This window comes from Gadus chalcogrammus, chromosome 18 (assembly GCF_026213295.1).
Source record: "Gadus chalcogrammus isolate NIFS_2021 chromosome 18, NIFS_Gcha_1.0, whole genome shotgun sequence".
In the NCBI taxonomy this organism is placed as follows: domain Eukaryota; kingdom Metazoa; phylum Chordata; class Actinopteri; order Gadiformes; family Gadidae; genus Gadus; species Gadus chalcogrammus.
In genome coordinates, this window is record NC_079429.1 from 4,825,007 (window position 1) to 4,841,279 (window position 16,273).

Here is a 16,273-nt window from a genome sequence, read left to right on the forward strand (position 1 = left end):
ACCAGACCTCCATCAGCTGGATCTCTCACCTGCAGTTCAAAGTTGGTCTGGTCCAGGAACTTCTTGTTCAGCACGGCCGCGTACTGGTTGATGGCCCGCAGGAACACTCTGGAACGACAAGAGGAACGCCGCTCATCAATATTACAAACCCCCCCTTTGGGACGAGGTTACGGCCCGTCTGGGTTCCTGCCAGGACAGCAGACCAGACGAGGGACGAGGGAGGGCTGCGTGTTGATTGGTCGTTCAGTCCTTGACGAAGTGAGGCCGTTTGCACTGATGGAAACATGACGAGGTGAATTACATTTACGGATTTAGTTTGATGTCATCAAAATAAAGCCCGGTCCTACCAGACTCTCGTACTTCATTTTATTTATACAGAGAGTCTGGACCTACTCAGTTGACAAACACTAACTCACTTGAAGGCGGGTGTCTGTTGAAGTTTAAAACTATTGGATCCTTCCAGTGCCACTCTGGATCTGCCATAACCCATCGCTAACGTTTGGCCGGGTTAGCGCGCAGGGTTAGCGCGCAGGCTTTATGCAAACCAATCACTGTGCGTGACGATGTCCGTCAACGAGAGCTGACTTTAACGTCATTGATCTCGGCCACTCCCTCTGTTCGCTGATTGGACGTAGAAAATTTTGACGGAGAAAATCCATTAACATACCGCTGACCCAGACCTAGTACTGAAGTAAAACTCTAATTGAGCGGAAGTACTAAGGTGGGCGGAGCCAGGCTAATCAAAATATATAATAAGCGATTAACAGTGTCGCTGCCAAGACCCGGTTCATTATATTAACAATACTGCCATTGAGAGAGTGGACCATAGGCACAAGGCCCATCTTGTAATCTCATTCGGCTATAGATAGCGACTTTAGTCATCGCTTTCTGGCAACAATGGTATTCTTTCCATCGATGGTAGTCATCTATCACTGCTGTTCATGTAAGTTGGAGGAAACCGTCTTTTCAGTTGATCATTCAACTTTTTATTCAAGTGGATTACTTTTTCATGCCTTCAGCGTCAGACCTCTTATTGGCTTGTGGTATCACGCCTTCCCGAATTTTACTCGGTGGAAGTTCCACATTCATCTCGTCTTTGTGATCCTGACGTGATAAGGGGAAAGGAGGCTGGGTTTGCAGAGGATGGGGAGAACAACGAACACAATGCTGGAGAAAGGTCCCATGTTCAGCTATCGGCGACATGATCTGACAGCAGCCTTCAGAAACCAAATATTAAAAGAGACATTGGTGAGCAGGGCATGTTTATATGATAGGATTTTTAGTTGAATAATACCTGTTGAGTATGTGAGATTGTTCATGTACGTTCTCTGGCTATATTACATTTCTAAGGGGATGAGAGCTACTGAATAAATCTAATGGTACACTTTAAAAATGCAAAATGATCTTGCCTATCTTCACCGGCTGTGTTTCACACTGCAAATGGTCTCTTCACATAAAAGGTACCGATGTCCGCAGACGTTTATTATTTCTCCATGCACACTAAATGAGTGAAACCACAAAACCTGACTAAGTGGTTTCACATCAAGTGATTTAATTTGGGATTTAAATGAGTGTGAATTTGTGTGAATCCCCACAAGCCTCACTGTGACAGAACGTGACCTGGTGGAGGGGGACCGACTGGGAGAGCTCTAATGAGGAGGACTGGGAACACTGGGAGAGCTCTAATGAGGAGGACTGGGAACACTGGGAGAGCTCTAATGAGGAGGACTGGGAGAGCTCTAATGAGGAGGACTGGGAACACTGGGAGAGCTCTAATGAGGAGGACTGGGAGAGCTCTAATGAGGAGGACTGGGAACACTGGGAGAGCTCTAATGAGGAGGACTGGGAGAGCTCTAATGAGGAGGACTGGGAACACTGGGAGAGCTCTAATGAGGAGGACTGGGAGAGCTCTAATGAGGAGGACTGGGAACACTGGGAGAGCTCTAATGAGGAGGACTGGGAGAGCTCTAATGAGGAGGACTGGGAACACTGGGAGAGCTCTAATGAGGAGGACTGGTAACACTGGGAGAGCTCTAATGAGGAGAACTGGGAACACTGGGAGTGCTCTAATGAGGAGGACTGGTAACACTGGGAGAGCTCTAATGAGGAGAAACAGGAGCACTGGGAGAGCTCTAGCTGGGAGAGCTCTAGCTGGGAGAGCTCTAATAAAGAGAGCCAGGAGGACTGGGAGAGCTCTATTGAGGAGATCCAGGAGCAATAGGAGAGCTCTTTCTTTCTACTGCATTTATATAGCGCTTTTCTAACCATTGGCCACCCAAAGCGCTTTACAATATTGCCTCACATTCACGCACACATTCACACACCTACGGCGGAGTCAACCATGCAAGGCGACAGCCAGCTCGTCGGGAGCTAACAGTCAGGGATAGGTGCCTTGCTCAAGGACACCTCGACACACATCGAACCAACAACCTTCAGGTTACCAGCCAACCCGCTCTACCTCCTGAGCAACTGCCGCCCCGCTCTAATAAGGAGGCCATGACTGAGAGAGCTCTACTAAGGAGAACCATTAGAGCTCTAATAAGAAGAACCAGGAGAGCTCTACTAAGGAGAACCAGGAGAGCTCTAATAAGGAGAACCAGGAGAGCTCTACTAAGGAGAACCATTAGAGCTCTAATAAGGAGAACCAGGAGAGCTCTAATAAGGAGAACCAGGAGAGCTCTAATAAGGAGAACCAGGAGAGCTCTGATAAGTAGAACCAGGAGAGCTCTAATAAGGAGCAGCAGGAGTCTGTGGGGGAGAGGAGCAGATGTAACTAAGAACGGGTAATACTTTTAACATTTCAGAATGGAAAGTTAATAACTTAAGTGGTGTGAAGCTTTTAGTGGGGAATTATGATTGCTACTTACAAAGTATGAGGCCCGCACTGATTTAAAATTCATCCCTGGTTAAAGGAACAATAGGTTAACTAAGTCTGTGTGTGTGTGTGTGTGTGTGTGTGTGTGTGTGTGTGTGTGTGTGTGTGTGTGTGTGTGTGTGTGTGTGTGTGTGTGTGTGTGTGTGTGTGTGTGTGTGTGTGTGTGTGTGTGTATGTGTTAGTCCCTGTGGTGTGTGCGTGTGCACATGTATATCTCCCTGTGTGTGTGTATGTCCATGTGTGTGTGTGTGTTGGACGGGCTACAGCGGCGTACCTAATAAGCTTAGCTTGTCTTATCAAAGAAACAATCAGGTCGTGCCTCTCGCTGACGTTCATATCCTCCGGCCCCGGACGGCGGCGCGTGTCTCCGGCTGGGGGACACCCTCCCATCGCTCCCCGTCACACGGGGCCGGGGTAAACACACGAGACAGGGGCCCGGGGCCGGGGCGGTCCGCGGAGCGTGATGAATTATGGCAAGGTGAATCAAGGACGAGAGCGTTCTGCCACCTGAGCAGCTCGGCCCAGAATTAAGACGCAGGCGCCGTGTAATGGAGCCTGGCAGCTGATCACACGGCGCCGTTCTCTGGGCCCCAGCCCCGGCTTGAAGAGCCACGCAGAGGCTCTGCCTGGCTGTGGGGGCCCGCTAGTCACACGACTACTGGGGGCCGCCTTTATGGTTTTTTATAATGCAGCGAGAGCGCTCGCAGCAAAACATCTCCTCACTGGTACTTGCGGAAGGGCTGGGGGAGGGAGGGGGAGAGAGAGAGGGGGAGAGAGAGAGCAGAAGAGAGGGACAGCAAGCAAGAGAGAGCTGACGAGAGAGGGACAGCAAGAGAGAGAGGGACAGCAAGAGAGAGAGAGAGAGAGAGAGTGAGAAAGAGCGAGAGAGAGTGAGAAAGAGCGCGAGAGAGCGAGAGAGAGTCTCTGAAGGGGCTGGAGGGGATTCCCTCCGTTTAAAACAACAGCACCAGTCCCGACCGCGGAGGGGAATCACCCCTGTCGTCGTGGCTCACCTGCTGTAGCCGAGGCCCCTGGCAACGAGCTGCGGTGGAAACACCACCGAGCTCTGAAGCGCCCGACGCTCAGCATGATATACCGCGTGCCTCACTACGTTTGCGTTACGTTCAGAGAGTCACTGAAGTCGTTAGCCCGGGACGGGTCGAGGCTAAGCGACGCTCAACAGGGCTGGATGGACCATCAGGAGGCCCTTCGTCCTGCTCCGCGAGCCCAGGGTGGGAGACCCCTCCTGATGTCCAGGAGATGAGCGTTTGGCGAGCACATTACCATCCCCTCGAGGTCAGAGAACAGGCTTCCCCCCCTGCTTTTCTTGCACACCTCACTATTCTCTGCAGCTGTGAGGTCGCAAATGAGAGTAAACTGATGCGCTCTGCGCTGGGCTAATGGTGAAATGCGTTCCCGTCCACCGCCCCGGCCTGTAATACTTCTGTAGCTGCTGGGGCACAGTACTGACACAGGCTGAACCTGGATGGCCACCATCTCCCCTGTCCCACTGGGGCTACCTAATGGGCCTCAGCAACAGTATCTGCTCTGCCTCCGACACTAGTGTGGAATTTAAGGCTTTAAAAAAGGATGGACTTTTTTTTTTTTTCACTTTGTCAGAGCACATTAAAGGGACCAGTAGATATCTATCCTAGAGGAACTCAAAAAAGTGTTATGGGGAAATGCCTCTCAATTCCCATCTGCACTGGCAGAATACAGCCAAAATCAACCATTCGCTCTCTAAGTCCCTCTCTCCCTATTTTGGAGTCCCTCCCAACACAACAATCCAAAAGTCCAATGTTTTCAGAGCGATGCGTTCTCCTGTGTTCTGCTTGGATGACCTTCAACGCAACACGAGACCACGGCCACAGCCACTCCGGACACACTCCGATAAAGCCCTCTTTTGTTGTGGTGTTAGCACGGAGAATCCCATGGTGGCTAGCTGAGCCGCGCCTGCGTTCAACCAGGCCCTATTTCAGGCCGGCCGGGTTGCCTCAGCGCAGAGACGCAACGCTTCTGGAACGCCAGACAAGATGGTTCCTCTGTGGGTACATCCTGCCATTAATTAAAGTGTGGATCTTAATGAGGAGGGTGGAAATAGAATAAATGATTCGTCTCCCTCCCGTGCGGGGAAACTACAAGTAAGGCCCTGCAGGAAGCAACATTAAAGACACGCAGAGGCTATTATTTAAAAATATGGCTGGAATGGTGCAGATAGGAGTGGGGAACGTACAAGAGTTCCACGGGGTGCTACATTTCCTCCGGAATGTAATACTAATCACTACACCATTACCTCCCATTATATGCAATCTAATTACCACTTGCTTTTCTGAAAAACACACTGGAAGAAGAAAGAGGTTCTGTTAAAGAGGACTCCAGGAAGGTTTCTTGAAAGGAACTTCCAGTATTTTTTTAGATAGATTTGTTTCAAACACCCCACCAGGCACACATTGAGACCCAAGACGGACCTATCTATAGGCAACCTGTTCTTTGACATTCGGGTGTCCAAACCATCCAAATAATTTCCATTTCACAGATCAATGTTCTGCTTGATAATTACCATTTCACAGATCAATAATGAGGAGGCTCTTGCACGTCTTCCAGGCTTTGACAACGTGAAGAGGATATTTTTTTAAGTTGTTATCTATTCCAAAGTCAAACCTTTAGCCATCAGTTCGAGGAGCGAAGACAAAGTTGTTGGAGGATCAGCAGTGATGGTGTCTAGCATGTTTGCTGATGGTGAATCATCCCTGCAGCACACATGCTAATGGAGTTCAGAGAGCAGCCACGATAATGATCACGGTCTATTTGCACACCGTTGCAGACTAGCTGATGTTATCAGCCTGTGCTCAGAGATAAGGCAAGGTCAAATAACGTAATTACTCAAGCGATTTATTAAATTAGTCGATCTGAATTTCACGTGTCTGATCTCATCTTCGTCTGTGGCTTCTGTCAAGTTGTTTGCGCCACAACTCCGTGGTGACATCAGTCACTCTGCAGCATGAGTGCAAGACGGTTGTTTATAACCAACACTTTGATTCTCACTCACAGGCAAGAATGAAATTCCACCATTGGGCGGGTGGTCACAGAAAAGGCAAGGCAAGGCAAATTTCTAATACGAGGAATTATACTTTTGCTGTGAACAATCACATTCTGCAAAATCCACTCAGTTTCATCTGAAAGCCGAATCAGAAAAGTTGGACCATTGACATCATTGTACTGGGATAAAAATTCTCTATTGGGTCAGATTCTGGAAAAATTACGGCAACACCATTTTGGCAAGAAATGGAGTTGATGTTGCAGACTGCAATGGTTTCACAAGCGTCTGAGGCAGTACTAGGAAAGTAGCTCAGCGTGAGTCTTTTAGACTTACAGAGGGAGAGGGCTCAGACTGTTTGGGTTAATTATACACAACCTCACCTCACCATCGTTCCTTCAAGGAAACAGAGTCATCTCTCCAGGCACAACGCTCGCCCGTTGTGCATTTTCAGTCCGTCTCCGACTGCTATTTTTGTCGGATCGCCCGAACCTTTTTGAGTACCTTTGTTTTCCCTTCTACACATCAATACAAACCACAACTGACATAAATGTTTACAAATGATTCACTTAGTTTCTTGATATGAGGCGAATTACAAATACAGACTGGCAGCTTAACGGTGAACCCAGACACAACGCATTGTTTTCCTCGCTGCTTTTGCGTTGCGGACGGCCTCGAGTCTAACACTGTTTGCAACCGCGGATTCTTTGCAGCGCACCTTGAACGTCTCGAGGTGAGAAAACGTAACTCACAGCATCCAACGTCATTCGCGTTCTTTTCCATCGTCCAATCAGATGAATTGCGGCGGGCTCTCTGTGTAAACAACATGGAGAAACTAGCGCTGGCTCTTGCTGCATCCCGGAACTATTATGTTATACGTATATTATGTTTGGATAAATTATACATTTCAAAAATATGTTTAATAGTGGTTAGGACAAGAACAGCAATTTCCTGGGTGTGCATTGCGGTGTGCCTGGCGTTTTGCAGTTAGCACAACACACTGAACAGGACTAAGGTGTCTTGCTCAAGGGTGTCTTTTGGGTAGCTAGCTGCGGACACAGGGCATGAAACCGAGAACATAATCCTAATATTACGATGATCGGTCTACACATGACACGGAGCCATCAGAATGAGGTAATAACAGGGACCAGCCTGATTAACGGCTAGGGCGTCCCAGGCCTGAAGCAGTTAACGACATCAGCAAATGTCAACGCTTTTCTTTTACAAGAAGCCTGCAATTAGTGTGAGAGGCCGAGTGAGGTAATGGATCAATTCCACTGTTAGAAGGAACAAAAAGCCACATACAAACAGGCGCCCACAAACACACACACACATAAACACTAAACCGAAACTGACAGACGCTTGCTACTTGCAGTCTAAGAATACCAGAGATGTAAGTAGGAACGACAGCGAAGGCTGACGTCGGTCAAAGAGCAGGAGGAGTGGTGTGAAGACTACTAACAGGGTGGAACACGCTGGAAAACACAGCAAAACAGGCTTCTGCATTACCACTCCAGTCCCAGGGGTCTGTAGTGATGGAGGAGCTGAGCCACAAAGCACTTCACCCAGAGATGATATGTATGCCTGTGTGCCATCTAGGCAGAGATTACCTTAATTATAATCAGGTATAGATCAACATACCAATGTGCCTTGAGTACATAAACGTTCAACGGCGGGGGATAGAAATGTACGGCCATTTGTGCATTTGTATGCACAAATGCATCTTCCCTGTGACAGCAGACCTGCATTATGTTTTAGGTCTGGGCGTTTTCAAACTCAAAAATAATGGTTTGAATAATTGTGATTTCAATGAAACTTATGTTGACCTGATGAAGAGCTGAAAGATTTTAAAACTGTTTTTACGATGATTGTTTTGTTTCCTTCGCAAATGAACAGTTTTTAAATTGGTATCGGCCCTGAAATCCCTTTCAGCGCATCCGTAACATTCTGCTATCAATGTTCGCCTATGATCTCAAATCCTGCTGTTGGAAGGATGACACAAACAGCCTCCTGCATCAAGGCCCTGACAAGTCCCCTCCTTTGTGGGGTTAATTTAGTTGACACAAGCTTGACCTTATCCGCCATGGTCCCTGGCAATGACGTCCCAACTGGTCAGGGCCCAGTTCAATGGCGACTGGAAGAAGTGGAAGATGAACTTCCAAACACTGTGGTAATTGAAACCTGGATTCATTATTTTATTTTGGTCCCCACACACCAACACACACACACATACACACACACACACACACACAGTACTTTTAAACCTGGTTTTGTAACCGATCAAGGCTTTGACCTTTAATCCCGCAAGGAGAAAGAGGAACAAGCACCACATTATGACCGGCACATCAGTGGAGGTGCATGCTGAGAGGAGGTCCTAAAATGTCAGGCTGTGACTCACAAGATGAGAGAATGAATATGGCAGCATCTCACTGCCAGAAACCCCGAGCAAAAATTACTTGCATGTTTTCACAACTCACACATCCGTCAACACATGTTACTGAGAGCACTTTTACATGCACCCTACGAGGGTGAACAATAACATGCACCCTACGAGGGTGAACAATAACATGCACCCTACGAGGGTGTACGATAACATGAGGGGGTGTATGATGCCAAACAACAGGCCCCCTGGTGAGTGTGCAGACAGAGACACGGCCCCCCATGCATCACACGTTGAGTGATGGTAATGAAAACAATCCCTCTCCACAGAGCATCACTCTGACTCCAGAACACTATGAGTGAGTTGCCATCTAAACACTTCACTCAGGATACGAAACAAACCCTGCACTCTGAGTGACATGCTTGACGCCAACACCATGGAATTGCAATCTGAATTGTATTGAGATGGAGCTTCATTAGCGGATTGGGCAATCGGTTAGGTTTACACCCTGGAATGAGGAAGAGCAGGAAACCACCAACAACCACCAACATGCACGCCCCGCTTGAGATGTTGAGACCCATGGTCAAAGCATTTACGTTAGGTCTCCTCCTTGCAGCTGGAACATACCTCCGGGCCAAGACATCAACCAAGACATGAACTCTAATACCAAAACGTATTTTCCCTCCTCCTACTCTCGGCTTGTGGTAAGGCCATACAGGGGTCAGTGAAGAATATTCCTCCGCTCCGAGGAATTTGATTCCTTTTTCATGTTCGCTGTTAACCATAGAATATAACTACTGCTAAGAATATTACCCATTTTTGTATTGCAAATTTATTCAATACGATAATGTATGAAAGTCTTCACATCAGTTCGAAACATTCCTAGACACACTCAACACCTTACATTTTCACATCCAGTCAATCTTCTCTGTGTTGAGTTTTTTTGTGGGTTATAAGAAATTTAGAGGTTCTGCTCTGCACTGGCAGGCGACCGCCATTGAGTGTTCCGGTAAGCGACATTAATGACTGCAATTAGTATGCCTTGATTTAGCCCGTCTCTGGCCACACGCTTCCAGGGAGCCCGCAGCTTCTTAGAGGAGCTCAGAGTCTCAATAACTTTGCAGAGCAGCCAACAGATGCTGTCTCACTGCGATTCAGCATTACTGGCGTGGCTTCTTTCATCCCAGAAGAACGCCCCAGGTCAATAGACTTTGTAACTAACTTTGTATTTATTCCCTTGGTTTTCTTTTCATATGGGCTACACCTTTAGTAAAATATAAGAACACAAAGGCAAACTGCACAGCAGCAGATCCCCAGTTCATACTTCGAGGGGCTGAACGGCTTGGATAGCTTTCCATAAATGAGTAAAGACACTCTTACAATCTGTTTTCCTTTAAAAGGCACCGAGAATGACCTTATAGCATTGGATCAGACTAAATTCTGAACCTTTGAAAAAAAATAAAACAAAGGTTTTCTCCTTCCAGTGACAAGATGTCCAGGAGATTGATTCAGACCTTCCACACTAGCAAGAGGACCGCTGTTTGCTGTAGTCAGTTAGCTGGGAGTGGTCTCTCTCCTAATAAGGGTAGATGGAGAAGGCGTCCTCCTCTAAACAGGTTATATATGATCACAGAAACAGACAGCTCAGAGTCAGAGGCCACATCCATCCATCACGCCTCCGGCTAACTGTGACCTTAGAGAGAAAACGTAACTCAAACTTGTTTTCTGTTGTTTGGGGTGGAAACACAACCCTTAGTGTAACGAGTTAGTGGTAACTGTTGAGGAGGACTGACAGCTCATTCAGTACTGCTGGTGGCCACGGTCTGCTGAGCCCATGGCTCCTGTGGAATGGTTTACTAGTACCATTACCAGTAGTAAGGCTATGTTGAAGTCCCATCATATCCTCCAAGATGGTAGGCAGCCAAATAGAAAACAAACACTATTTCAGCCAGAAGTAGCAGACTTCTTGTATTTAACAGAGACGTTCCCGCCTGTTTACCATCTTCACACATCTTTGGTCAAAAATAAGACACTCACTCAAGCGGAGGCGTTTTCAAATGAAAGATGTTTGGGGTTTACTAACCCTTTAAGAGACAGAGCCTGGAGAAGGTAGACTACTATGAAGTATCAAACTGTATCCTGAATCTGAAGATAACCCCCGCCAAGGTCATATATAAATAGAAGTCAAGTGAAGACAGGTCATTAAGAGAAATACAGGATAAGGAACAGGTGATTAAAAGGCTTACATACTCTGGCACAAAAGAGCAACAGAACCCATGCATATTTAAAAGGTACATCCATTTAGCCCTGGCACTGTGCTGATCAGGATAAGACGTCAACTACACAATGACGAACACCTTCTGGCAAAGTGAGGGCCCTTGTTACAGGAATTTCAGAATGCCTGTGGCTTAAGATTGGCTTTTCGGTTCTTTCATAAGCCATCATCTTCTCTCTGATTTCCCATTTAGATGGTCAGGATGTCGGATGAAGGGGACCGGACGTAAAGGAGCAATTATGTAACGCTGACCAGATGGGTGCCCTGACATCAAAGGGGGACAGGACTGGCAGGAAGAAACAGTCACCAGTGTGTAGTGACATCATCACCAGGTGCCCAGGTGTATATAGTGACATCACAAGGTCCCCAGGTATGCAGTGAGATCACCAGGTGCCCAGGTGTGTTGCGACATCACCAGGTGTCCAGGTGTGTAGTGACATCATCACCAGATGCCCAGGTGTCTTTAGACATCATCACCAGGTGCACAGGTGTGTAGTGACATCACCAGGTACCCAGGTGTGTAGTGACAACACCAGGTGCCCAGGTGTGCAGTGACATCAACACCAGATGCCCAGGTGTGTAGTGAAATCATCACCAGATGCCCAGGTGTCTATTGATATCATCACCAGGTGCCCAGGTGTCTATTGACATCATCACCAGGTGCACAGGTGTGTAGTGACATCACCAGGTGTCCAGGTGTGTAGTGACATCACCAGGTGTCCAAGTGTGTAGTGACATCACCAGATGCCCAGGTGCCTATTGACATCAACACCAGATGCCCAGGTGTCTATTGACATCATCACCAGGTGCCCAGGTGTCTATTGACATCATCACCAGTTGCCCAGGTGGGTAGTGTCATCATCACCAGATGCCCAGGTGGGTAGTAACATCACCAGGTGCCAAGGTGTGTAGTGGCATCACCAGGTGCCCAGGTGTGTAGTGACATCATCACCAGGTGCCCATGTGGGAAGTGAGTGTGACGACATCATCATCAGGTAACTGACGTCATTCCGCTCAATACAACAAGTTCAGATTTGGTTTATCCAAAAACAAAAACTAAACCAAACATTAAAATCGATGTGCTGCTACTCTGGGCAACCTGCAAGCACAGCAGCTCCACCACTGGGAAGATGGGGCAGAAACTTTACTGGACCAATATATTCCCATTGGCCTTTAACACTGCACAGAATAAACACAATTAGATATGGCTCATAAATGGGCTTTTTAGTTTGAAATAGATCAGAAATTATTGGAAATAAGTGAGCCAGATCTGGGTAGATAGAGAAATATTTTTTGTTTTGACATTTAGATTTGGTGGTGAACAGAGTCTGCGAGAAGTGAAGGCAGAGGAATACTTGTGTGTGTAGACTGACTTCCAGACGTTATAAGCGGGTTCTAAATTATGGAAGGAGGAGGCAGTCTACACAAGCCAAGAACATGCTTCTGCATGTGATTCCATGTTTGTGGTGCCATCTGCATCTCCAACTCCCTGTCTGGAATAATAAAGTTAATCTTATCTCATTGCATGAAAGTACAACATTCTCTGTTAAAAAAAAATAAAGCCCATCTCAATCATTATCACTGACCATCTGCTAAACAAATGTGAGAATTATTTACAGCCTCTGACTGCCAGAAACGCAGCCCTAACGTTGCTATGATGTAGCCGTCATGTCGCGTCCCTCTGATTGCTACGTTTGGCTCAACCATTGTCCATTTTATGATGAAACAAAGAGAACAGTGTGAATGGCAACGTCTGCTTTTAGATGTCACAAAACGACCTGGAAACAAACCACCACATTAAGCCCGTTTTCACAGCACTTATGAAAGGTTTCCTTCTCTACCGACGATGGGCAAGAAAACAACCAATCGGACGCATAAGCAAAGGTAACAAACAAGAGAGGATGTTGGAGCCCAGATAGGCCTCTTCTGAACACACTGGAGTGTGAAGTATGAAGACGAGTTGGGCTTCTGAACACATGAGTGTGAAGTGCGGAGACGAGTAGGTCTCTTGAACATGCTGGCATGTGATGACAGTGTAGAGATGAGTTGGTCTTCTGAACACGCTGGCATGTGAAGAAGAGTTGGTATTCTGAACACGCTGGCATGTGCATACAGTGTAGAGAGGAGTCGGTCTTCTGAACATGCTGGAGTGTGAAGTGTGGGGATGAGTTGGTCTTCTGAACCCGCTGGATTGTGAAGTGTGGGGACGACATGGTTTTCTGAACACTCTGGCGTGTAGAGTGTGGAGACCACTTTTCTTCTGAAAGCTAGATTATAAGGACTGTGTGGAGACGAGTCTCTCTCTGATTGGCTGGCTTTTCCCCCCTAACTGGACACCGAACTGCAGCAGCGGTCAGTGGCTGGCATACCAAATGGGTCTCTCTGCTGCTCCAGAGGAGTAAAGGCACTGATGAGGTGGGGGGGCCACGGTATGCTTGTCTGGGTCTCCCCACACTCCCATTCCCCAAATAAATAATTAGAAGATGACATGGAATAAAAAAAATAGCACCAAGACTACAAAGCACCGTCAGAGGGGGCTTAATGAGCTAACAAATGCATGAATCCATTTCTTCTGTCCAACCACAGATACAATAATAAACCACACAAAGCGTTGTCTGTCCGTTGTTGTTGGTCTTCTGGTGTGAGAGTTTGTCTGTGCGTGTGCATTTGGCAGAGAGAGTGAGCGTGCGTAAACGTGTCTTTAGGGTGAGGATGTGTCTGCATGGCTTTAGGGGGAGGGAGTGACGCTCCTCTGTCTCCAGCATACAGATGTGCTCCACCGCGTCGGTCGAGACGAGGTGGTGGTGATAACGGCGTTATCACCAAACTGCCATATTTTGCATTCTGGCCCCGGTGGCTGCCACTGTTTACTGGAGGACTTCATGAATCCTAATCGGGGTCTGAACCCTTCTAGCAGCCCGAGATGGCCTTTCACAGCCGCCAAAGACACAGGGAATCTCCATCTGACACAGCTTTGCATGCATGTTTAAATAAAGGCATTACCACATAATGCTGTTGATCATCTGCATCCTAGTAAACAAACCTTTCATTATACTAACGACTGAAGTCTTCCTGAAATCACACATGCTGGCAGCACACCACTGAGAGAGGTTGAAACCTGTGATTGGGTTATCCATCGGCCCTGAGACCTGAGAGAAGTTTGGTGGAAAGTGCAGTACCTTACATGTGTGATTCTCACCACGTTCTGCAGCTGCACGGTCTCCTCTCCTGACCGCAGCAGAGCCAAGGCCAGGTGCCCGGATTTGCATGGCGAAAACATCATCAGAAAAATGTCCTGACACACACACCTGACTCCCGTTCCTTAGCAACAACAGCCCGGAGAGATGAAAGCAGCGCTGGCGCGTGTGTATCTGTGTGTCTGCGTGTCCCGAGGATCTGAGAGGCAGGACGGCGGCGCAGTACTCACTTGTTCTGCATCATGTTCATGATGACCCAGTCCGTAGGGTAGACGTTCTTCCCGATGAGATCTTTGAACATGATGAATGTTTCCATGAGGAAATCCTGGAAGAGGAGCAGAGAAGAAAAAGCCTTCAAAAGGAATTCTTTCTCACCCCTGCGAGATGAAAGCTGTCTGGAATTAGCTGTTCACTAATGGGAGCTGCGGCTGGCTAGTGAGCAGAAATGAAATAAGTAATGGGAAGTAGGTGCAGGAAGGAGGTGCAGGCTTGTGGGCAGGAAATAACTTCAGTAATGGGAAGGTGGTGCCCAGGTTCACCTGGCTCTGACAGGTGGTTCGCAACATGGTTTCAGAAGGGGCTTACTTTAGCGCCGGGGAAACGATGCAAAATGAGCTATTCTGGGATCTCGAAAAAAAACATACAATTATGTTCCTTCGTTGGGTCATAATCTGAGATCGACAGAACTACGGTAATGGATCGTGATGGGTGGAAGGCAATTCATGCTCTCCTGGGGCCTCAAAGCTCCTTATGTCCTTGTGATTTAAGATGGTGAAGACGTTATTGGGTGGGTATCAATCAATTCATATTGGAAAATCGTAAACTAAAAAATAGATTGCAATACTCGAGTTGCATCTAAATTACTAGCGGCTATTCTGACAAAATGTGTTGCTCTTTCATGTTTGCTTGGGGTTTTATATATATATATACACACATGTATACAAAACATTTAATATATAAATGTACAGATGAAAGACATGAACGGCTCATAGATGCGGCCAGGAGATAAATATTTAACAGGCTGAACCGAGTTACCTCTCCATGTTTGTTTGTGTATGTTCCATCACAGAATGACGCATTCGAAATAACAAATACACCAGGATTCCAATCCTAATGGAGTTAGTTGGAGCCCTGCCTCCGATCTGAACGATGGAGCCATGAGGCGGCCGGATTGAAGCAAAGCCACAAAGTCATTTGGGAGGCGGCCAGCTCTAAAACGTCGGCTCAGACCACATCTACAGCAGCCATACATCTGTCTAAAGGACCACATCCACATCCCCCATAAATCTGTGTAAAGGACCACATCCACAGCAGTCATACATCTGTGTAAAGGAACACATCCACAGCAGCCATACATCTGTGTAAAGGACCACATCCACATCCCCCGTAAATCTGCGTAAAGGTAACATCCACATCAGACATACATCTGTCTAAAGGACCACATCCACATCCCCCATAAATCTGTGTAAAGTACCACATCCACATCCCCCATACATCTGTTTAAAGGACCACATCCACAGCAGACATACATCTGTCTAAAGGACCACATCCACATCCCCCATAAATCTGTGTAAAGGACCACATCCACAGCAGCCATACATCTGTCTAAAGGACCACATCCACAACAGACATACATCTGTGTAAAGTACCACATCCCCCATACATCTGTTTAAAGGACCACATCCACAGCAGACATACATCTGTGTAAAGGACCACATCCACAACCCCCATACATCTGTGTAAAGGACCACATCCACAGCAGCCATACATCTGTCTAAAGGACCACATCCACAACAGACATACATCTGTGTAAAGTACCACATCCACATCCCCCATACATCTGTGTAAAGGAGCACATCCACAGCAGACATACATCTGTGTAAAGTACCACATACACATCCCCCATACATCTGTGTAAAGTACCACATCCACAGGAGACATACATCTGTGTAAAGGACCACATCCACAGGAGACGTACGTCTGTGTAAAGGACCACATCCACATCCCCATACATCTGTGTAAAGGACCACATCCACAGGAGACGTATGTCTGTGTAAAGGACCACATCCACATCCCCCATACATCTGTGTAAAGGACCACATCCACAGGAGACGTATGTCTGTGTAAAGGACCACATCCACATCCCCCATACATCTGTGTAAAGGACCACATCCACAGGAGACGTATGTCTGTGTAAAGGACCACATCCACATCCCCCATACATCTGTGTAAAGGACCACATCCACAACAGACATACATCTGTGTAAAGGACCACATCCACAACAGACATACATCTGTGTAAAGGACCACATCCACAGCAGACATACATCTGTGTAAAGGACCACATCCACAGGAGACATACATCTGTGTAAAGGACCACATCCACATCCCCCATACATCTGTGTAAAGGACCACTCTGGATCACCCACCAACCCCAGAACCGGACCTGGACACATCAGACACACAACCTTGGGTGCTCTGTGAGTCTACTGATGGACTCAAAGAGCTG

General features: G+C 47.2%; 1 protein-coding gene across 1 annotated transcript in view; it reads right to left on the bottom strand.

The window, feature by feature from the left end:
- Positions 1-16,273, bottom strand: part of dock1 (dedicator of cytokinesis 1) — a 164,341-nt gene that overhangs the window by 25,212 nt on the left and 122,856 nt on the right. The window contains exons 29-30 of the mRNA XM_056577277.1: positions 13,995-14,089; positions 30-108 (exon numbers count right to left, since the gene is read on the bottom strand). Coding sequence (XP_056433252.1) covers positions 30-108; positions 13,995-14,089 — 174 coding nt within the window. The remainder of the gene's footprint in view (positions 1-29; positions 109-13,994; positions 14,090-16,273) is intronic.